We start from the raw sequence: 24,040 nt of genomic DNA, 5'->3' as shown, positions 1-24,040 counted from the left end.
TCTTGTCAATCACCGTATTCAATCACCGTATTCTTATCTGCACACTCAACAGCCTTGGTGAACCACTGCCTCGCATGGTTCACCAAATACTTCTCAGACAGAGTTCAGTGTGTCAAATCGGAGGGCCTGTTGTCCGGACCTCTGGCAGTCTCTATGGGAGTGCCACAGGGTTCAATTCGCGGGCCGACTCTTTTCTCTGTATATATCAACGATGTCGCTCTTGCTGCAGGTGATTCCCTGATCCACCTCTACACAGACGACACCATTCTGTATACATCTGGCCCTTCTTTGGACACTGAGTTAACAAACCTCCAAACGAACTTCAATGCCATACAACACTCCTTCCGTGGCCTCCAACTGCTCTTAAACGCTAGTTAAACTAAATGCATGCTTTTCAACAGTTCGCTGCCCGCACCCGCTCGCTCGACTAACCGCACTACTCTGTACGGTTCTGACTTAGAATATGTGGACAACTACAAATACCTAGGTGTCTGGCTAGACTGTAAACTGTCCTTCCAGACTCATATTAAACATCTCCAATCCAAAATGTAATCTAGAATTGGCTTCCTATTTCGCAACAAAGCCTCCTTCCCTCACTCCGCCAAACATACCCTCGTAAAACTGACTATCCTACCGATCCTCGACTTCGGTAATGTCATTTACAAAATAGCTTCCAACACTCTACTCAGCAAACTGGATGCAGTCTATCATAGTGCCATCCGTTTTGTCACCAAAGCCCAATATACCACCCACCACTGCGACCTGTATGCTCTAGTTGGCTGGCCCTCGCTACATATTCGTCGCCAGACCCACTGGCTCCAGGTCATCTATAAGTGTTTGCTCGGTAAAGCTCCGCCTTACCTCAGCTCACTGGTCACGATAACAACACCCACCCGTAGCACGCGCTCCAGCAGGTATATCTCACTGGTCATCCCCAAAGCCAACACTTCCTTTGGCCACCTTTCCTTCCAGTTCTCTGCTGCCAATGACTGGAACGAATTGCAAAAATCACTGAAGTTGGAGACTTATATCTCCCTCARTAACTTTAAACATCAGCTATCTGAGCAGCTAACCGATCGCTGCAGCTGTACACAGCCCATCTGTAAATAGCCCATCCAATCTACCTACCTCATGCCCATATTGTTTTTATTTACTTTTTTGCTCATTTGCACACCAGTATTTTTACTTGCACATCATCATCTGCACATCTATCACTCCAGTGTTCATTTGCTAAATTGTAATTACTTTGCCACTATGGCCTATTTATTGCCTTACCTCCTCTCGCCATTTGCACACACTGTATATAGACTTTTTTTCCTATTGTGTTATTGACTGTACGTTTGTTTATCCCATGTGTAACTGTGTTTGTGTCGCACTGCTTTGGCCAGGTCGCAGTTGTAAATCAGAACTTGTTCACAACTGGCCTACCTGGTTAAATAAAGGTGAAATAAAAAAATACTCGGTTTGTTTGTTACCTATGCATAGTCACTTCGCCCCCACCWACATGTACAGATTACCTCAACTAGCCTGTACCCCTGCACACTGACTCAGTACTGGTGCCCCCTGTATATAGTCTCGTTATTGTGTTACTTATTACTTTTTATTTTAGCCTACTTGGTAAATACTTTCTTATTCTTGAACTGCACTGTTGGTTAAGGGCTTGTAAGTAAGCATTTCACGGTAAAATCTGCACTTGTTGTATTCGGTGCATGTGGAAAATAGTTTGATTTGAACCACAATTTACATTCGAGGATCATACCAAGGCTGAGTTAAGAGAACCATGCTTTATTTTCTTCTACAGAGGCAACATTGGCCCAGGTGAAGATGTGAAGGTCAAGTTGTCCTTCAAGCCCACCCGTGCTGGCCTGAGAAAACTGATGGTCGACTTTGATGCAGACAGACTGAGGGATGTTAAGGGGGTTGCCACTTTGATTGTGCGAAACAGATGAACTGTGAATTAAGAATGTATATCATATTTCATAGGTATATTTTTTATATGTAAACATATCCCTGTGAATGCAATATAAAAGTGAGGTGCAAAATAACGGGATGGTTTTTCATATTATTCTTTGACCTTAAGGGATTTGTTTTACCTTGTCCAAAGAAGTTAAGATTAGCAAAGAAAGGTGGGCCTCTAAATCCAAAAGTATTGTTAGAGTCGGAAGACTATCTATTTGTGAGAAAAAAGTAACTGTACTGTTACAGTATTTACATGATATAGCACACTATTTAGAAGCACATATTGCCTAGGACCAAGAAGCATGGAGGCAGCCTTTAGTTATTATGACCCCAGCCTCTGGAATAGCCTGCCAGAGAACCTGAGGGGGCCAAAACTGTGGACATATATTGTTAAAGAGATCATAAAAAATGTTTTGCTCTGCTTTAGGGTGCTTTTTAGTTGTTTAGTTTGTGTCATTCCTTAGTTTTTTTAACTTGTTTGTTGTYTAGTAAATATTTCAGCGTTTATTTTCATAGTTATTATTATTWTTTTTAATCCTGTAAAGCACATTGCGTTGCATTCAATGTCTGGAATGTGCCATATAGATAAAGCTTGATTTGATGATATTCTACACCGCTGTGGCTTAGATAATGTATTCTGTTCTTAATAATTTCATACTTATGAAACATGTCTTACTTTAATAAATGATTTATTTTTAAATCTATGCATGGAGTCTGACGTGTCAAAACAGTAAAAATTGACAAATGTTATGACTGACTTTTTTCTTACTTTTACTTAACATCTCTTTTCATCTAACCTAGGCAGCCGATAGTGTGCTWGATCTGCACTATCATGGCTTGATGTGCATTCCCAGTAATACACTCGTGTCCCCCATGGACCTGCTCATACATAAGGCATAATTTTCCTCCTTAACTAGCTTTAATGGTGAGAAGTGGAGAAYAAAAATGGGGTAAATATGCATTCTTTCTTTATGCAACACCATTTTCAGACCAATCCACGTTCAGCCAAAAGGTGTGCAACATCGTAATTTGTCCAAAAATCAGAAAATGATTGTGGCCAAAGGCCTTGTCACCATTAAAGCTAGTTGAGGAAAATTATGCCCTTGCAGCCTGAATGTTGGATGCTTTATGTACGAGCKGGTCCACGGGGGACACAAGTGTATTACCAGGAATGCACATCAAGCCTAGACGATCAGCTGCCTAAGCTAMAGATCATCATGCAACACATTTTTCAGTCTCTCAGCTCTCTGATGGTGGTGCTTTTCTTCGTACTGCCTTGGACAGTGCTTGCTGAATGACAGGGTAGAGTTTGAAACACCCCTCAATACATGTGCGCACACCCCCAGTCAGGGTGTCCTCGCCCATCTCGCCATCCGATTGTAGTCCAGAAATCTGGTTCAGACTGGGGAGAAATGCAACTGTCAGGCTTCCCAAATTCTCCCTGGATCCTGAGGTCAAGTTSCATCCATTTTCCTCCAGAAAGGTAGGGTCGATAAGGTATGTGGCACCTTCCTGACGGATTGAGCATCCAAGAACCAGATCGTACATCTCTATACCTGCGTCCGCCAGCGCCATGGACGCACAGGTGACTGCATGTGCCAGGACGGCGCCGTCGTTTTCAAGGACCATCACATTTACTTCAATCTGAGAGCGAGGATACTTCTGCAAACACACTCCTGGCCTCAGGCTCTCCAACAGCATCAGTGACAGATCCTTTTCATCACTACCTTGAATCCACGAGCCTCTCTCTCGACAAGAGAATGGGGCAAATCTCATGTCAGTAATCAGTCTTCCGGATTTCATATCGGTCTCATCCTTGCGCTCAGTCTCTCTGGGTCCATACACACAGCAGATGAGCTTCGTGTTCCCAGCTTCAATGTAAGCTGAACCTTTGGCTTGACTTATCAGCCCACATCGGACAAAAACTGAACGGACATCCACTTGACCACGCTGCCTGCCATCTACCCTGGCGTCGTTGGACTTCTTTACCGCGGTTTTACACAGAAAGAGAGATGGACTTTGAGACACTTCTGGGCCACGTACCCTTTTTGTATCAGTCGGCATGGTCGGGGAATAGTCCTTCCAAAAATGTTACTTGCTTGGGCCGCGTGCTGTATTTGTCCAAGACTAGTTATTGCTAACTGCTTTTTCTGTTCCGGTTGCTCAATGGCTGTATGCTCGATTAGATCACATGGTACCGTGTGTGCGTCACCAAATATCTTCCCCGGCCATCACATTGTGCTTGAAGTTCCTCCTCACACATCAGCTCACCTGTCACCTGCTGGACTGGAGTACAGAAATTAAACAAAAATAAATTCCACAGTGTATAGAATACGATACATGCATTCTAATAATGCATCAGGAAATATACATTTTTTTTATTTTCAATCCACATATTGCTCTATAAGAGAAAATAAATAGACATTTTTATTGCATCAGCCATCGATAGCAGTTCGCGCAAGTGCGGTCGCGGGTTTGGCAATGATTGACAGTAAATTATAACCAATAGAAACTGAGTACCAATGCAGTGACTGTTCTGTCAAACCAATAGTGGCAGTGTATATGCGGGAACACTGCATTTCACTTTGATTGTGCCAGCGTGGGGTGTCTGTGCGAGCGGTGACAGAAACAAAATAAAGATAAACTTTGTGAGTATGGGAAATGTTTAATTGATAGGAGTACAGTTAATGGTGCCTGTCATTGTTAAAATGATTAAAACAGCGTATTTATGTGTAATATAGCTACTTAATTCGTTCGAATGTCGCATATAGCTGACGTTTTCATTAATGACTTGAGAAATGKGAATGGCAATTATTCATACACTGTTGGATTATGCCTTACTATGGTATTAACTAGCTGGGTTTAAAGTTATCTCCATTAGCTAACTTTATTTAGCTAGTTAGCTAGTTACCTATATGGGTAATTAGCAGGCTGGCTAGCTAGCTAGCTAGCCAACCATTTAAGAACGAATGTATTACTAGTCAACGAATTTGCAAAGGGAGACGTGGAAGYGCTCAATGTAACCGCCTAATTTTAGCACGAATGCATCGATTAAAAAAATAACTACGGTCAGGGCAGGTTACAATTGGAGGATGAGCTTGCTGTAAAAATAAAATAAAAAATACGGTGCGGGCGGTCGTTAACTCGGTTGTCAGGACCGGGACTAGCTCAAACTCTCTAGGCGGCGTTTTGCCTTCTCCCTACAGTTTTCAGCATTCGCTTTGCCCACAACTGGCTTGTATGAACTACAACCCCGACGCTATGTTTTTAAGGTTTAGTATTGTCAATCATCGCTTGTGACATAGCTTTCGAAGTATATGGCTCTTTCATCAGCAATAAGTAATCCTTCAATTAAAAAATATAAACATACTGTAGCAGTTTTGCACAGGTCAATACAGCTATGGATGCCTCCATCTGACGAAACTAAACTTCCGCTATACACTTCCCGACTTAAAGCCGGTGTACACTACAAGATTTTGGCCACGATTTAGCTGTCCCAGACACTTTTGAGATCGAAGACAAAATACCGATGTAGTTGCCTACTCTCGGCGCGCGGCCGTCATTGACACTCTTAATGTAATCGAGTCAAATACGCAATCTGGGGGCTATGGTTCTTGTCTTTGAACAGTCAGACGTCCCTATATTTTTAAACAGGTTTGATGTTGTCGGCACAAAATCTGCAATGCTCTTGTGTGAGATGCGCAAAGACAAGTTGAGAACGTTTGTACTTGCCTTCAACCAAAGCAAAAGTGTCAAATCGGTACAGTCTGACGTTCACAAGCAATGTGTAATTCAAAATGTTGGCTAGAAATTTCAACACTGTATGGCAAGCGTGAATCCTGCCGACAACGATCTCTCTTGGGTTCCCGAGTGGCGCAGCGGTCTGAGGCACTGCATCTCAGTGGAAGAGGCGCAGGATTCACGCTTGCCATACAGAGTTGAAATATCTAGCCAACATTTTGAATTAAACATTGCTTGTGAACGTCAGACTGTACCGATTTGACACTTTTGCTTTGGTTGAAGGCAAGTACAAACGTTCTCAATTTTCTCAGGGGAGGGACAGGAAATTGCTTTAAAGGTAGTCATACAAAGAGGAGTGTTGTATTCATCTGGGATCTTCTCCTGCCTTCCAGCCAGGCCTGCTATGAAGCGTCAACATTGGTGAAGATAATGGGTCTAAGGCCTAGACAGACCCTGGGGCCAAACTTGTCATAAACATGCTGCATAGGCCTATCCAAGGATGTGGAAGGCAGCTGCAATTAGTGTTTTATAGGTCCAGTCAGGGATGTGCTGTAAAGTAAACATTGTTTTTACATGAATTTGGTTGAAGCTGATATTCAGTTTGCCCCAAAAAAAGAAGCAAAACCCATGTTTCCACCTGCTATTCCAGTGGAAGCAAGGACACAGAATAATTTAATTGAAACTTTAGTTTATTACCTAACAGTATTCGGACCTGCCTACCCATACCTTCTCCCTTACCGGCATTTCATGTGTTTGTTCCTAACTGTTTTTCCACTGTCTGTGTGATCGTCAGTCCTTTCAGAATGGACTCTTTGTTGACTGCTGCTCAGATCCGTGAGAAGTTCATCGACTTCTTCCGTCGCCATGAACACCAGTATGTCCACTCATCCGCCACCATACCTTTGGATGACCCCACACTGCTCTTCGCTAATGCTGGCATGAACCAGGTACGCAGCAATACTATCCCCTCCCCATACTTCTCCCCTGGCATGAACCAGGTACGCAGCAATACCTATTCCCCTCCCCATACTTCTCCCCTGGCATGAACCAGGTACGCAGCAATACTATCCTTCCCCCATACTTCTCCCCTGGCATGAACCAGGTACGCAGCAATACTATTCCCCTCCCCATACTTCTCCCCTGACATGAACCAGGTACGCAGCAATACTATCCCTCCCCCATACTTCTCCCCTGACATGAACCAGGTAGCAGCAATACTATCCCTCCCCCCATACTTCTCCCCTGACATGAACCAGGTACGCAGCAATACTACTCCCTTCCCATACTTCTCCCCTGGAATGAACCAGGTACGCAGCAATACTATCCCTCCCCCATACTTCTCCCTGACATGAACCAGGTAGCAGCAATACTATCCCTCCCCCATACTTCTCCCCTGACATGAACCAGGTACGCAGCAATACTATCCCTCCCCCCATACTTCTCCCCTGCATGAACCAGGTACGCAGCAATACTATCCCTCCCCCATACTTCTCCCCTGGAATGAACCAGGTACGCAGCAATACTATCCCTCCCCCCCATACTTCTCCCCTGACATGAACCAGGTACGCAGCAATACTATCCCTCCCCCATACCTCTCCCCTGGCATGAACCAGGTATGCAAGCAATACTATCCCCTCCCCATAACTTCTCCCCTCGACAGAACCAGGTACGCAGCAATCACTATCCCCTCCCCCCATCTCTCTCCCCTGGCATAACCAGGTATGCAGCAATACTATCCCCTCCCCATACTTCTCCCCTGACATGAACCAGGTACGCAGCAATACTATCCCTCCACCCATACTTCTCCCCTGACATGAACCAGGTATGCAGCAAAACTATCCCTCCACCCATACTTGTCCCCTGGCATGAACCAGGTATGCAGCAATACTATCCCTCCCCCCATACTTCTCCCCTGCAGGTCTGTTGAGAGTGTGGCTCTATTGGCTAATTAAAGCCTCAACTCATTGGATGTATCTTAGCATAGTGGAATATTACCCTCTGGGAGTGTATTGTTCTGAAAAAAATGTCTCCTAAACTCACACATTCTGTCCGTATTTGAAGCTTTTTTCAGTTGCATGGAAAGAATAGACTATTTGAAGTATACTCATCCCAATTTAACGCTATCTTTCTTACCCACCCTCTCRCTTTGTCCACCTATCCAACCTCCCCTTCCAGTTCAAACCTATCTTCCTGAACACCATTGATCCGTCCCACCCCATGGCCAGACTCAAGCGTGCAGCTAACACACAGAAGTGCATCCGCGCTGGGGGCAAGCACAATGACCTGGATGATGTGGGCAAGGACGTGTACCACCACACCTTCTTTGAGATGCTGGGCTCCTGGTCCTTCGGAGACTACTTTAAAGTAAGTCATGGCGACCGGATGTTAGATCCTGTAGTAGTCATCTCATCTGTAATGATGCAGCAACATTTTAACAAGTCTCTCAAGATAGTGTTTGCGTGTTGGGAAGATTAATTGATTGTATATCTCTTATTTACTTTCCTGCTGACTCCACTCCCTGCAGCACCTTGCTTGTACGATGGCCCTGGAGCTGCTGACTAAGGAATTTGGGATTCCCATCGAGCGTCTGTACGTAACCTACTTCGGGGGTCATGAAGAAGCTGGGCTGGATCCAGATCTGGAGTGTAAACAGATATGGCTGGACCTCGGGTGAGTGAGTTTCAGGAGTWGGAAATTCTTGTCAGATCGAATAGGGCTATTATATATCCAAATCTACTTGAATGAGTGAAATAGGCTGCACTCTTTCTATTCTTGTTATTGTGGTCAGTAACACTATGTGTTGGGTGATAACTCTCTCAGGGTACTGTTCCCTTTTCAAACCTCTAGATGCCACTTTGCTGGTTACAAAAACAGTCTTGTGAGAACAGTCATGTTTTCGCTCTGTGCCCGTGTTCCCTCCCAACCTGCTCCTACTGTAACCTCTCCCTTCTGAGTCTCACCTGGGAAGGATTTATTAGTCGGATTCCATTGCAAAACGTTTCGTCATTTGCAACGGAAACCATTTAGCATTTACTTTAGGAACCAAATTGAAGCAAACGGTACCAAACAGGGTACCTTACATGAATTTGTCCAATAGAACCTCTAGTTTTTGTTGCAAAGTATTTTCCAACGGAATATGACTAATGAATACACCCCTGTTTTACCTGTGTCTCTTCTCTGGGTGACAGAATGGACGAGGCTCGTATTATACCCGGCAGCATGAAGGATAACTTCTGGGAGATGGGGGACACAGGTCCTTGTGGGCCCTGCAGTGAGATCCACTTTGACCGCATCGGGGGGAGAGATGCTGCCCACCTGGTCAATATGGACGACCCCAATGTGCTGGAGATTTGGAACCTGGTGTTCATCCAGTTCAACAGGTAATGAATTTATAAATAGCTGTAAAATATGTGACTGACTGGCTCGATTGGGTCTCATGTAGCAAAATCTGTTTTATTTTAATTTAATTTTTTTACATTGGATAAAAGTAGACTCAGAGCTAGAAATAGTTGAGGAACAATGGGAAAGTAACTCTGCTTTGAAAGTTGATAAACTTGTTACCCCACTTTTGAGGAAATTGTCCTTGAATGTTTTGGTACACCTACTGGAGAGCTCTTCTTTGTCTACACCCATTTAGCAACMTTCCAGCTTCTTAAGCCCCATCCATCTCTTTAAGGATTCACTTGTGAGTCCATGTGCTTAACAGTGAGTACGGTAGTGTACAACCAAAGATTTCAAGACTAAACGCTGGTTTATACTACATTTATCGACATGTCTGTATACAGTTGTCGCAGTGACATCATGAACATTCTATTGTCGTCCGACATCAAACTTGTCGTTATGAAAAAGTATAAACACAAAAACGACAGGCTGCATGACATCAGCAGCCTGGTGGTCCAAAATAGCATAACTAGTGTATTTTAAAGCCAATAAACCCACCCTTTTAAAAATGAATTTGGTATGTAGTGAATTCGGAAAGTATTCAGACCACTTGACTTTTTCCACATTGTTACATTACAGCCTTATTCTAAAATGGATTAAATAAATAAAAACATCTCAAATCTACACACTACCCCATAATGAAAAAGTGAAACATGTTTTTAGATTTTTTTTGCAAATGTATAATAAAAAAAAAACATACCTTTTTTACTAACATGTTCAGGCCCTCTGCTATGAGACTCAAAATTGAGATCTGATGCATCCTGTTTCCATTGATCATCCTTGATGTTTCTACAACTTGATTGGAGTCAACCTGTGGTAAATTCAAATGATTGTACTTGATTTGGAAAGGCACACACCTGTCTATATAAAGGTCCCTTTGTTGACAGTGCATGTCAGAGCAAAAACCAAGCCATGAGGTCGGAGGAATTGTCCGTGGAGCTTCGAGACAGGATTGTGTCGAGGCACAGATCTGGGGAAGGGTACCAAAACATTTCTGTAGAATTGAAGGTCCCCAAGAACACAGTGGCCTCCATTATTTTTAAATGGAAGAAGTTTGGAACCACCAAGACTCTTCCGAGAGCTGGCCGCCCGTCCAAACTGAGCAATCAGGGGATAAGGGCCTTGGTCTGGGAGGTGACCAAGAACCCGATGGTCACTCTGACAGAGCTCCAGAGTTCCTCTGTGGAGATGGGAGAACCTTCCAGAAGAACATCCATCTCTGCAGCACTCCAATCAGGCCTTTATGGTAGAGCAGCCAGACCGAAGCCACTCCTCAGTAAAAGGCACATGACAGCCCGCTTGGAGTTTGCCTAAAGGACTTCGACCATGAGAAACAAGGTTCTCTGGTCTGATGAAACCAAGATTGAACTCTTTTGCCTGAATGCCAAGCGTCAAATCTGGAGGAAACCTGGCACCGTCCCTACGGTGAAGCATGGTTGCGGCAGCATCATGCTGTGGGATTGTTTTTCAGCGGCAGGGACTGGTAGACTAGTCAGGATCGAGGGAAAGATGAACGGAGCAAAGAACAGAGAGATCCTTGAGGAAAAAGTGCTCCAGAGCACGCAGGATCTCAGACTGGGATGAAGGTTCACCTTCCAACAGGACAACGACCCTAAGCACACAGCCAAGGCAACGCAGGAGTGGCTTCGGGACAAGTCTCTGAATGTCCTTGAGTGGCCCAGCCAGAGCCCGGACTTGAACCTGATCGAACATCTCTGGAGAGACCTGAAAAAAGCTGTGCAGCGACACTCCCCATCCAACCTGACAGAGGTTGAGATGATCTACAGAGAAGAATGGGAGTAACTCCCTAAATACAGATGTGCCAAGATTGTACCCAAGAACACTCAAGGTTATAATTGCTGCCAAAGGTGCTTCAACAAAGTACTGAGTGAAGGGTCTGAATACTTATGTAAAAAAAAATATATATATATACACTTGAAAAATTCTAACCTGTTTTCGCTTCGTCATTATGTGGTATTGTGTGGAGATTGATGAGGGAATTATGAAAATAATCAATTTTAGAAAAAGGCTGTAATGTAACAAAATGTGGAAAAAGTCACTGGGTCTGAATACTTTCCAAATGCACTATATGTCAATCCAGCAAACCAGGCAACTTTCTAAACAATGTTTTGTTAGTTTCTAGCTTTTAAGCTAGCTAGTAACGTTAAGTTAGTTGACTAGCCAGTTTTAATAATGACCATATCCTATAGCTGACAACGTCTTAACTTTACAGGAAAATGTGCCTCCCGGGCGGCGCAGTGGTTTAAGGCACTGCATCGCAGTGCTAGCTGTGCCACCATAGATTCTGGGTTCGAGCCCAGGCTCTGTCGCAGCCGGCCGCGACCGAGAGGTCCAGCGTCGTCCGGGTTAGGGAGGGTTTGGCCGGCAGGGATATCCTTGTCTCACTAGTGACTCCTGTGGCTGGCCGGGTGCAGTGCACGCTGACCAGGTCGCCAGGTGTACGGTGTTTCCTCCGACACATTGGTGCGGCTGGCTTCCGGGTTGGATGTGCATTGTGTCAAGAAGCAGTGRGGCTAGGTTGGGTTGTGTTTCGGAGGACGAATGGCTCTCGACCTTCGCCTCTCCCGAGTCCGTACGGGAGTTGCAGCAATGAGACCAGACTGTAACTACTACCAATTGGATACCATGAAATTGGGGAGGAAAAGGAAAAAAAATTACTTTACTGGAAAATGAACTCACAACATCATTATTTACAAGTTAATTGGTGAGCTAATTACAGAAAATAGCTTACGGTTGAGAGTGTGACGAAGTAAAAGCAGGTCATTCTCCCTGAGAATTTTTWAAAACTTGGACACTGTCTCGTTGATCTAACGTTATATCCTAATTTAACTTTGGTGCAGGTCATGTTCTTTTTTTGTCACATGCACAGGATACAGAAGCTGTAAACAGTACAGTGAAATGGTTACTTGCATAGTGGAGTCTTTTTGGTTTAGACATGTAGCTAGCTAAACAATGAACCATAATCCAAACTTTATGAATCTACAGGTAGCTAAATATAACTAGCTAAAATTAGGCTATAACTAGCAAGGCTCTGAGATATGAATAATATTACTACGCAGAMCATACACATAATGTTAGCTAGCGAGCAGCCAGCTAACATTAGCTATCTGCTAACAGTACACTTTAACTTGAAATGAAAASAACTTTCTGACAAAATGAGAAACGTATAATATCTGAAAATGTAGCTAGCTAGACTCTTACCTGTATACATGGATGGACACTTCTCCCTCTGTCACGGATTCCATGGTTGCCCTTAGTTTGAAAATGTAATCCGGAGACAGGTGTTTTTTTTTTCATGGATAAACCAACTAGGCTTGTAATTTTACAATTGTATTTGTATTTAAGATGGCATACAACTTTGTTATTAAGGCACATGAAAGTTCCCATGTTCCAGAAAGCATTTCTGCCATACATTTTGAAAAATGTTTTTACGTTCAAATGTATGTCCTGTAAAGTAGTGACGTGCGACACACCTAGTTTCCTGAAACGAATAAGAGTATTGTGTTCAATTCAAGTCCTGTGTAATGCACATGCAGATGGGCGTAGATGCATGATCTGACTGAACCTCTTCCTCACCAGGGAGTCTGAGACAGAGCTGAAGCCCCTGCCTAAGAAGAGCATTGATACAGGCATGGGTCTGGAGCGTCTGGTCTCTGTGCTGCAGAATAAGATGTCCAACTACGACACAGACCTTTTCATCCCCTACTTCCAGGCCATCCAGAAGGCAAGCACCACTACCAAACACTATTTACCATTACTCTCTGGGTGCTCTGAATGACCTGTCTGACAGTACCAATGTGGTTTTCTGAACAGGGTACAGGAGCCAGGGACTACACAGGAAAGGTTGGTGTTGAGGACGTAGATGGCATTGACATGGCCTACCGTGTCCTGGCTGACCACGCCCGCACCATCACCATTGCCCTCTCTGACGGGGGCAGGCCAGACAACACAGGAAGAGGGTGAGCCCCTTTTAACTGTCTGGCTGACTGTCTTTGGTCTATGTTTGTGTGAACATCAATCTCTTAATGTGCCCATGTTAACCTTCTCCCTCTGTGTTTAGATATGTGTTGAGGAGGATCCTGCGTCGTGCTGTGAGGTACTCTCACGAGAAGCTGGGTGCTCAGAAAGGCTTCTTTGCTACCCTAGTTGACGTGGTGGTAGAGTCCCTGGTAAGAAAGTCATCCCACTCTTCATGTTATTCACCATCTCTCCTTCTGTCTTAGTCCTTTCCTGTTTTCCTCTGCTGTCCCCTCGAAGGTGGAAAAATGTGTCATTCTGGCCTTGAGCAAGGCAGTTAACTCCCAACAACAACTGCTCCCAGGGCGGTTGACGGTGATTTAAAGCAGCAACCCGCACCAACCTGATTGACGGGTTGGGTTAAATGTGGAAGATYCATTTCAGTTGTACATCTGACTAGGTATCCCCTTTCCCTCTCCAGGGCGATGCCTTCCCTGAGCTGAAGAAAGACCCAGACATGGTAAAGGACATCATCAACGAGGAAGAGGAGCAGTTCCTCAAGACACTCAGCAGGGGGCGAAAGATCCTGGACAGAAAGATCCAGAGTCTGGGAGACAGCAAGACCATCCCTGGTACTGAATGGCTACATTAGCAAATTGGATTAATTAGAAACATTTACCTTGTTGTCAAAACAGAATGTTTTTTTAAAACCCTTTTTCTCTTCTCTCCCTGTGAAGGTGACACTGCCTGGTTGCTGTATGACACATACGGTTTTCCCCTGGATCTCACTGCCCTAATTGCTGAGGAGAGGGGGATGATGGTGGATGTTGCTGCTTTTGAGGAGGAGAAGAAGGCTGCCCAGGTGAGAGTAGAGAAATGGTGACCAGTAGAAAAGATGGAGCCTTGGATTGGCATGGAATTGATGTGGATTTTTGATGTGCCTGTGAAGGTGGGAAATGTACTGCTTTGTGAATGTATACAGACATGAATGCTTTCSTCTCTGTCAGCATTTCTCAGTCAGTATTGCACTGTAAGTGACAAGTGCCTTCTGCTTATTAGATAAATCAGTATTTACAATACATTACAGCTCCATTCCATGTTGAGTGAAGGTCCAAATCACTTCAATAATGTCATATGATATCAGGGCTAAACATGCCATTTGGCTTTCTATCTAAATAATGAGTATGATGTTTCAACATAATGAATGACTGATTCATCATTGGTGTAAAGTTAGTTGTAGGTTTATTCAATGTAAATAGAACGGGGATTGGGCTGTCTCATCCATGTCCCTCCCACTCAGGTTAAGTCCCAGGGGAAGGGCTCTGGGGATGAGGACCACATCATGCTGGACATCTATGCCATCGAGGACCTTCGCAACAAAGGCATCGRTGCTACTGACGACGCACTCAAGTACAGCTACAGTGCTGACGACAGCGGCAAATATGGTGAGAGACGCAAATAAAATGAGCTCAGTTTTATTAACCAACTCAGAAAGATGGTTTGCTTGTTATTTATTCAAATCGCTTTCTTGCTTGTGTCTGTTTTAATCCCTGTATATTTCTCTGTGGTTGTCACAGTGTTTGAGCAGGCTGTGGGCACGGTGCTGGCTCTGAGGAGGGAGCGTGCCTTTGTGGATGAGGTGACGACAGGGCAGGAGTGTGGGGTTCTGCTGGACAAGACTTCGTTCTATGCGGAGCAGGGAGGACAGAGCTTCGACGAGGGCTACATGCTGAGAGAGGACGACTCTGTAGATGATGTAAGGACCTACAGGGAGGACAGACGGGCCAGTTGTAAAAGCCATATTAGACATGAATGTTGGCAGCAGGTAGCCTAGCGGTTAAGAGCGTTAGGCCAGTAGCCGGAAGGTCACTGGTTCGAATCCCCACTAGGTGGAATGTCTGTCGATGTGCCCTTGAGCAAGGCACTTAATCCTAATTGCTCTAAGTCCCTCTGGATAAGAACGTCTGCTAAATGACTGTAATGTAATTCTCTGTCTCCCTCTCACACCACATTTACTCCCTTCCTCAGAGGATGGAGTTCACAGTGAAGAACACTCAGGTTCGGGGTGGATACGTGCTGCATGTAGGAACGGTTTACGGCACTCTGAAGGTTGGAGATAACGTCATTCTGCATGTGGATGAGGTAATGCATCACTCAGAAGTACATTTTAATGACTCAATTTTGTGATCTTTTCTTAACTGCCTTGGTATTGAAAAGTCATTACATCTCTACTGTCCAACCCCCCGCCACCCCCCGTCTCCCAGGCTCGTCGTAGGCCCATCATGAGTAACCACACTGCCACCCACATCCTCAACTTTGCCCTGAGGGAGGTCCTGGGAGAGGCTGACCAGCGTGGCTCCCTGGTGGCTCCTGACCGCCTGCGCTTTGACTTCACCGCCAAAGGTGCTCTGAGCACAGAAGAGGTGCGACGCACAGAGGAGATTGCCTGCACAATGATCCGCGATGCAYAGGTGAGAGGTCATAGGTCACTGAAAGTATGAGTAGGGGGTATGTTAATTTCTGTTTGAAGTGTTGTTTTTACACTGAGCTCTTTGGTTGCTGGTGTTATTGATCTAGGGCCTGTTGGCTATTGTTCTATTTGAGTATTGACTTGAGTATTGACCTTGACTGTTTCCTTGCCTTATTGCACCTTAACATTCTGTATCGTCTCCTGTTTTCTTTTATACACTGTCACCCCAAGGCTACTGTCATCCTTTTCTCCTCCTCACAGAATGCACTGTTTTCAAGCGTGTATTACCAAGTCACGACATCAGCTCTTTCTGTCTCTCTACAGCCTGTCTATGCCATGGATACCCCCCTGGCAGCAGCTAAAGCCATCCAGGGTCTACGTGCTGTGTTTGATGAGACCTACCCTGACCCGGTGCGCGTGGTGTCCATTGGCATCCCCGTGGCTGACCTCCTGGCTGACCCCAGCAGCGCTGCCGGCTCCCTGACCTCCATCGAGTTCTGCGGAGGAACGTGAGTACACAGTGTTAAGTTCATGTTTTAAGTATCCCTATATTTCTGTGATTACGGGGCTATCACTCAGTCAAGAGTGCGCATGCGCAGGAAGTCTGTTGGTTGATGGACCTAGCCTTGAGTGAAATGGCTACCTTGTAGTGTGTTCATATAGTATAGTAAACTTTGTTAAACTGGAACCTTGTCGTTGTGTCATTTCGAGTTAACATTGGTAGCAGAGGATGGTTAATAACTACAATGTGCCACCTCGCTTCGACGAGAAGAGGTCGTACGAAAGTTGGAAAAATGGACTTGCAATCTGGACACGGGTTACTAATCTGGACGTGAAAAAGCAAGCACTTGCGGTGGTATTATCGCTCGAGGGAAGAGCGAGAGATACACTGGAAATATCCGTTGAGGATTTGATCAAGGATGACGGTATGGGAACTTTGATCACAGCACTGGATTCTGTATTTCTTAAAGAAGAGAAAGAACGTGCCTATGAGGCATATTCAAACTTTGACAGTGTTACGAGAGATATTTCGGTTGCAATGACGGACTACATCATTGATTTCGAACAGAGGTACAATAGAATGCGCAAGTACGACATGGTTCTCCCAGATGCAGTGTTAGCTTTCAAGTTGCTAGATACTGCCTGTCTAGATGGTAGGGAGAAACAGTTGGCTTTGACTGCTTGTACTGTGCTGACTTTTGCATCTATGACATCGGCACTTAAAATAATAATTTTGTGTTTGAAAGACGTCTGTCGCGCCATAACAGAATGGAATGCAGTGAGTGACGCAGCATACTTACCGGGCGCAGATAAAAGGCGCCCAACCAAGTCAACGGTTCTCAAGACAAACAGAAGAGGGCGCCATTTCCCGGCACAAATCCACTGGGACAATATGGGAAAGGAGATCCAAAATGTCTTGCTTTTTCGTCAAAGCACTACCATTTGGGTTAAAGACTGATTCCCTCATAAAACATGAACAAGTTAAACTAACAGAGGAAAAATGTAAACACAGAGACTAGAGCAGTGAACATTACACTGATTTCAAATTGGAATCTGTCTCTGATACTGAGATTTTTTATCAGTTGAATCCTTTAGGATCTGCTGTGATTTGATACTGGCAGTACACGGACAGTGTGTGGCTGCAAAATGGGCTTAATAGCTATGTGTTCCAGTGTAACCTAAATATGAAAGAAAGTAATCATAAATATATTATGATTGACCACACCCAAGCCAACAGAGCTTTTCAAATTTGGGGAGATGAGAACTTGTCCATTCACCAAGAGAGTTAAGATTACCAGCAAAAAATGGTCAGACTTACAGTGTCAACATTGAAACAGAGAGTGGTCCCTACAGCTATATCCCTGGCTACTATTAGCAAAGTTCCCTCAAGAAGGCAGCAGGCTTACTTAGACATAAAAAATGATAAGGCAGTGATGTTTATAAACAACCAGTGACTCTTGAACTTACTACCTCAGGCCACTATTCGTGAAACATTTTAGACAAAGCATCACACAGAGTCCATGCAAAAATGATTCTGACTGACACAGAGAACATGAGCACTAAAAGAAAAACACCAAGTATTGTTAAAGCTTTACAAACAGTTTTGGACACTGATACAGTTGACAGACTTCAGAAGTTACTCAGCAGTTCAGGGAATAATGTGATGAGAAGTACGAAACTGGAAACAAAGTGTACTACAAACGAAGTTGACTGTCGAGTGGAAAGGACCAGGAGTAGTCATTGGTCAAGTGAGTGGTGTGTGATATTTGTGAGGCACGGAGGCATGATTGTCAGGGTTGCATCACTCAAGATTGCGAAAGTAAAGATGATCAACAAGATTGATTCTCAGCAACAGCCGCTCTGTCTCCTATGAAAATGACAAAAAGACACAGTAACAGACACAAACCTACCAGATGTCGCATCCAATGATATGGACACTGAAACTGACACAGAGAAATGGAGCAGAGACCTTCAACCATGCCAACAGGTACTACTGTTGAGCGTTCAAATGAGAAAAACATCAACAACAGCCACATGTGTAAGAGAACATGGTTGTCCAATCTGAATACTGGACAAACTGTTAAATATATGGACAGAGAAAAGTGGTATTCCACATACAGCAAACCGTCATTGACGAGCAGGAAAAGTAAAACACAGAAACTGGGTACAACTTGCAGCGTACTCTAAACCAGCTACACTTTCTGGTACAACAGGGTCAGCTGACCTGTCACTTGTAATCATACTCAGAATTGAACCAATGGAAAATCGAGAAAAACAGCAACTGACATTCAAAATGATGATGTACTTGAAACAAAGGATGTGTCATTTGACTCAGCTAAGCTAGATGAGCTCAGTAATTGGAGGAAAAATTGAGTGTGTGAGGAAGTCAAAGACAATTGGCCAAAAATGCGTCTCAACAAGGTGGGTGTGTACCCTTAAAGAATCCTTTAAACTGGAATAGTGCCCCAAAGCACGTCTAGTGGCTGAAGGTTTGGAGAGCTGGCTGCTAAAGAACTCCCAAAAGACTCACCGACATGCGCCTCAGAGTCACTCAGATTGCTGATGTCAGTGATCTGCCAGAAAAAATGGAAACTTAATTCCATAGACATCAAATCTGGATTTTTGCAGGGAACAGAGCCTGTCAAGGGATTCACATCCGACCTCCGCCCGAAGCTAAAAGCGAAGGAACACTGTGGAAACTAAAAAAGTGTGTGTATGGACTGGCAGATGGATCACTCTACTGGTACAACAAAGTCAAGGCAACAATGCTGAATACAGGTGGAAAAATGTCACAAGTGGATCCTGCAGTCTTCTATTGGCTTGATCAAGACTGCAATGTGACAAAAGTACTTGCCTGTCATGTTGATGACTTTATCTGGGGTGGCTCACAGACCTTTGCTTCAACTGTGATTCCACACCTCAAAGCTGTTTTCTAGGTTGGCCGTGAGGAGCATAATCATTTTTGTTATGTTGGCATAGAGTTTATTACAGTTGATGGAAAAATACTGATGCAACAGGAGAGCTATATCAAGAATCTTCAACCCATCCACATGGATTCTTCAAGAGCCGTACAAAGGAATTCCCCTCTGTGGAATTGAAGCTGGTCAATTGAGGTCAAAGATAGGACAAATTCTATGGGCTGCGAGACAGAGTACCCCTGGTTTGATGGTTGCAACTTGGCATCTAACACAAAACACACCACTGTACAAACCATTCATGAGGCAAACAAAGTTGTTCGTAAACTGAAATCACAACAAATGACTTTAAAGTTTCAGCATGTTGGAAAACTAGTTGTCTTCAGTGATGCTTCGCTAGGTTAACACTGGTGGGACAAAACGGCACTTCCTACCTGTAGTTTGTGTCACTGACAACTACTCGTTAGTTGATGCTGTGAAGTCAACCAAGTCTGTCACAGAGAAAAGACTTTGAGATTAGCAGCATCAAGGAACTTATTCAAGCACAGAGAATCCAGCGGATTCTGTGGTCGACCACAAAGGAACAGGCTCTCGCTCCTACAGGCTCTCAGTAATGGAAAGTGGCAGCTTGAGTAATACAAATAAAAACMGTCACACAACCCATTTGTAATGGGGATCTTGAATAATACTTGGACATTTAATTATGTTGTTGATGTTTTATTTGTCTTTAAAGAAAAGGGGGAGATTGTTAAGTTCATGTTTTAAATATCCCTATATTTCTGTGATCACTCAGTCAAGAGTGCGCATGCGCAGGAAGTCTGTTGGTTGATGGACCTAGCCTTGAGTGAAATGGCTACCTTGTAGTGTGTTCATATAGTATAGTAAACTTTGTTAAACTGGAACCTTGTCGTTGTGTCATTTCGAGTTAAAACACAGCTCCCCTTGCAGTTGCTTTGCACAATTACATCTCATGATTCAGAAATACAGAGATGTTGTTTGAGAATTTACTGTGAGATTGTTGCTCGGTTCTATTCTGTACATTCTATCTGTAACGTCAGGCACTTGCGGAACTCTGGCCATGCTGCACCTTTTGTCATTGTGTCAGAGGAGGCCATCGCCAAGGGAATCCGCCGTATCGTCGCAGTGACAGGAGCAGAAGCACAGAAGGTGAGAGGACAGAAAGGTTCCCAACCATTACTGGATGCTTGACATTTGTGTTCTTCATTATACTACAGGTTCTTAGTCAAATCACTGGGTGATGATTGGTATAAGTATCACTCTTTCATAACCGCTATTTACTCAACGGTAACTGACTAACTTGAATCCCGTCCCCACCCTGCTCTGTTCAGGCCCACAGGAAAGCAGATGCTCTGAGGCAGTCTCTGTCTGCTCTGGGGGAGAAGGTGAAGGTTCAGACCGCCCCCAATAAAGACGTGCAGAAGGAAATCGCTGACATGACAGAGGTGAGAGCTGTCGCAGAACATCCAGCCCTTAATGAGCCGTGTCTATCTGCGTGTTTACTTACTATGTCTCTGTTCTGTGTTGCAGTTTCTGGGCATGGCAGTGATCTCCCAGTGGCAGAAGGATAAGATGAGGGAGGCCCTGAAGGGCTTGAAGAAGACCATGGATGACCTGGACCGCGCCAGCAAGGCTGATGTCCAGAAAAGGGTAAGAGAGAGGGGCCAGACATGGGGTTTAGGGGGGGGTAAGAGAGAGGGGCCAGACATGGGGTTTAGGGGGGGGTAAGAGAGAGGGTCTTATACACATCTAGATGTGTATAAGAGACAGGTGTAAGAGAGAGGGGCCAGACATGGGGTTTAGGGGGGGGGGTAAGAGAGAGGGGCCAGACATGGGGTTTAGGGCTGTCTCTTATACACATCTAGATGTGTATAAGAGACAGCTTGGGGGTTGGTGGAGTTTTCTTTTTTTATTAGGTGAAGGGATACTACATGTCATAGAAACTGATGTACTATCTAGGCTGTGTAGTTGGGGAGTATGCAGGTCATTCTATATGAATGTTGCTTTCCTCATGTTCTCTGGTTCAGCTGGTCTTTAATTGCTATATTCTCTCTGCCTCCCCTCCCCCAGGTTCTTGAAAAGACCAAGGAGATGATTGACAGCAGCCCTAACCAGCCGCTGGTAGTCATGGAGATGGAAAGTGGAGCCTCTGCCAAGGTAACAACAGCATCATTTTCTCTCCTCTACAGCCAACCCTACCACTGTGGAGAATTACAACACACCATGGCACAGATTATCCCTAAATTCGAATCAGACATGTCTAATTCCACTTCTATTTTCTAACCCTTTCACTGTGTATTTTTGTGTCCCAGGCTCTGAATGAGTCTCTGAAGCTGCTGAAGACCCAGTCCCCCCAGACTGCTGCTATGCTCTTCACCGTAGATAACGATGCTGGAAAGATCATCTGTTTATGCCAGGTGCCCCAGGTAAACCATGTGCTCAACCTGTGTGTTTACATCCATTCACAGATTAGCTCCTTATTTGTGCTTAATGCAATAACCTTCATRTTTTGTTGGGACAGTATCTTATCTGTTGACTTTCTCCTTTACCAGGACGTTGCCAACCGGGGTCTGAAGGCCAGTGAGTGGGTGCAGGAGCTCTGCCCTCTGATGGATGGCAAAGGTGGTGGCAAGGATATGTCTGCCCAGGCAACTGGCAGGAACACACACTGCATAGAGGAGGCACTGCAGATGGCCAACCAGTTTGCCCAACTTAAACTGAGTAAAAATGAATAGAGAGGAGGAGGCTGGGGTGTGGTGAATGATTATGGGGAAAGATCCCTCGATCCAACCCCACCATCCCCACTGGAATGTTCCAGCTCTGTTCTCTGTGACTCTGAACTGGACATCCAGAAAATTGTATAGTAACATTCACCCATCCAAAGGTTAGAAAGGGAAGCAGATACAAGAGCCCTCTTTCTCTGAAAGAGATGCATCTGCAATTTTAAGGAGGATAACATGGTTTTGATCCATGCACAATTTGATTGGTCCCTGCAAGATCTGTGGTTGAAGGATTAGGTGATCAAATGATTGATAGGTGTACGAGGAGGCTACCCCCAACATCCTTACCTGATCTGTCTTCCCACTTTAACTAATGATGAAAATGCTGAACGGTGAACTGCTTCAGTTCATTGCTTGTTTATCTCTATTTCYTTGGCCTCTCCCATGTCATTGTGTTTCACTTCCCCCTCCCTGACTGGGGAGATGTGGTCTCTGCAGACTGTCTTTCCTGCCAGTTGTAACGTACATTCACAACAGCAACCMTGGCACCTGTCAGCGCCACCAGCTGTGTAACAGTTTTGTCTGGCATCTTAATATTAATGTAGTCAATTAATAATGAATTAAATAAATGGGTGACATGACATTGTCAATTCTGTGAAATGCATTTTATTGCCACTTATGAATGCGTTGTGACGTTCATGTCTTGATGAATTCCATGTCGTGGAATAAAAATACTGAAAACACTTGATTTCTTAATTTCTCCTACTAGTATTTAGAACTGTCTTCTCCTGTAGTTCATAGGTGATGGTCTGATGCTAGGTAACGATGTCCAGCATTAGTACAAGGGCTGACGTGTTGTAAGTGCTCTCTTACTGCCCCATTGTAGAAAAGACCCAGAAAACCACAATTTTTTCATGTTGCTTTTATTTTCACAATAGCATATGATTAAAAACAGTCCATCACACACACTGAGGTTTTAAGTAGTAAAGAGGGAGTGCTTACAACCAKTGATAGTCATAATACTAATGAGGATACTACTGGTAATAATGATAGTAACACTGATGGTACGTACAGTCTGTTGTCAGTATATATTGTTGTTGTGCACAAGAGACCTCTAATGAAGAGCTGGAGATGAAACCATCAAAACACTGCAACAGCATAGATGCTTCATAAGAGACCATTCAGCTATCACTAGAAGCCACTCAAGCCAGAACCGATGAACTCAAATACATTCAAAACTATCCATTACGGAACAATACTATCAGGGACAGCAGAGTTGAAAGGGATTTCTCAGCTTTCACAGTCAGTTCCCCACAGTGTACACAGCAATCGAACAACATATTAGGGAAAGTACTGTATCCTTATGCACGTTGAGCTAAAACGTGGCGTTCAGCTACAATGTGCTAGCTTTATTGATACAGTAGATATTGGTATTGACCTGTTGGATAAACAGAGTTGTTACAAAAGTAATTGGGAGTAACGGAATTAAAGTTATGTCCAATCATTAGAACAATGTCAATTGTGTTTGATTCTCTTTGAAGTATTGCACGTATTGCACATTTTATTTCTGGCGTAGTCAGTAATATCACCCAGGAAATTGTTGGTATACTTACTAAGAAACATTCCATGTAAAACACAGAAATAAGGTGGAGATATGTTTTAACCACTAGACACAATGCCATCGGCTGTCATCTTGAACACATTACCTCAGCAGATACGAATCACAGACACAATGGCAAAATACTGATTGAGAAGAGCAAATGAATATAACCATAGTCATCAACTTTACCCATTTCTAGTCACAGATAAGAGTTGATTTTCTTTCATCTCTAGATAATGAGTTGTTTAAAAAGCAACAGCATAAAGGAAGCCTCTCTACGTGGCTCCTAGAGAAAGGCATAGTGAATCATATGGGTCCAGAAGGCACAGCTCTCAGCCAGGCAAGACCAGAGGGGGTGGGTATAATATAAGGTGTATGGTCTAAGTCGGAGAAGACATTTGAAGCTCTCAGAATATGTGTATGTGTCAGAGACATGACTGACACGCTGTTATGATCACAATAGCAGTACCCATAGTAGAAGGGGCTTTGGGTTTGTGTGAATGTCCTGTGCAGACTAAATCAAGCTTAAGATAGCACACGTGTACTGAGGTTTATGGTGCACTGCAGGAAAGGTATGTCCAACACTGGGACAAGGCACGCAAGCATGGATGTGTGTGTGTTGTCACATGGCTGTAAATTGCTGATATGTGTCTATTTTGTTATGAGAGGGGTCTAACTGAAAATCTCACTTTGACAA

General features: G+C 44.1%; 2 protein-coding genes across 2 annotated transcripts; one reads left to right on the top strand and one right to left on the bottom strand.

The window, feature by feature from the left end:
- Window positions 1-2,631: 2,631 nt before the first annotated feature.
- exosc6 (exosome component 6) lies at window positions 2,632-4,154 on the bottom strand. The gene has a single exon (XM_024137056.2). It carries the CDS (start codon window positions 4,021-4,023, stop codon window positions 3,199-3,201), a length of 825 nt encoding a protein of 274 aa, XP_023992824.1. The 5' UTR covers window positions 4,024-4,154; the 3' UTR covers window positions 2,632-3,198.
- Window positions 4,155-4,517: 363 nt separating this feature from the next.
- On the top strand, window positions 4,518-22,393 carry aars1 (alanyl-tRNA synthetase 1). The gene is made up of 21 exons (XM_024137055.2): window positions 4,518-4,607; window positions 6,494-6,647; window positions 7,876-8,064; window positions 8,225-8,370; window positions 8,889-9,080; window positions 12,742-12,886; window positions 12,976-13,121; window positions 13,223-13,331; window positions 13,601-13,751; window positions 13,857-13,981; window positions 14,420-14,564; window positions 14,697-14,875; window positions 15,148-15,261; window positions 15,384-15,590; window positions 15,914-16,098; window positions 20,064-20,172; window positions 20,355-20,468; window positions 20,554-20,673; window positions 21,094-21,180; window positions 21,336-21,449; window positions 21,576-22,393. Exons 2-21 carry the CDS (start codon window positions 6,504-6,506, stop codon window positions 21,756-21,758), a joined length of 2,904 nt encoding a protein of 967 aa, XP_023992823.1. The 5' UTR covers window positions 4,518-4,607; window positions 6,494-6,503; the 3' UTR covers window positions 21,759-22,393.
- Window positions 22,394-24,040: the final 1,647 nt, after the last annotated feature.

This window comes from Salvelinus sp. IW2-2015, unplaced genomic scaffold, assembly GCF_002910315.2.
Source record: "Salvelinus sp. IW2-2015 unplaced genomic scaffold, ASM291031v2 Un_scaffold1078, whole genome shotgun sequence".
NCBI classification, from domain to species: Eukaryota; Metazoa; Chordata; class Actinopteri; order Salmoniformes; family Salmonidae; genus Salvelinus; species Salvelinus sp. IW2-2015.
This window is presented reverse-complemented; position numbering and strand designations above follow the sequence as displayed.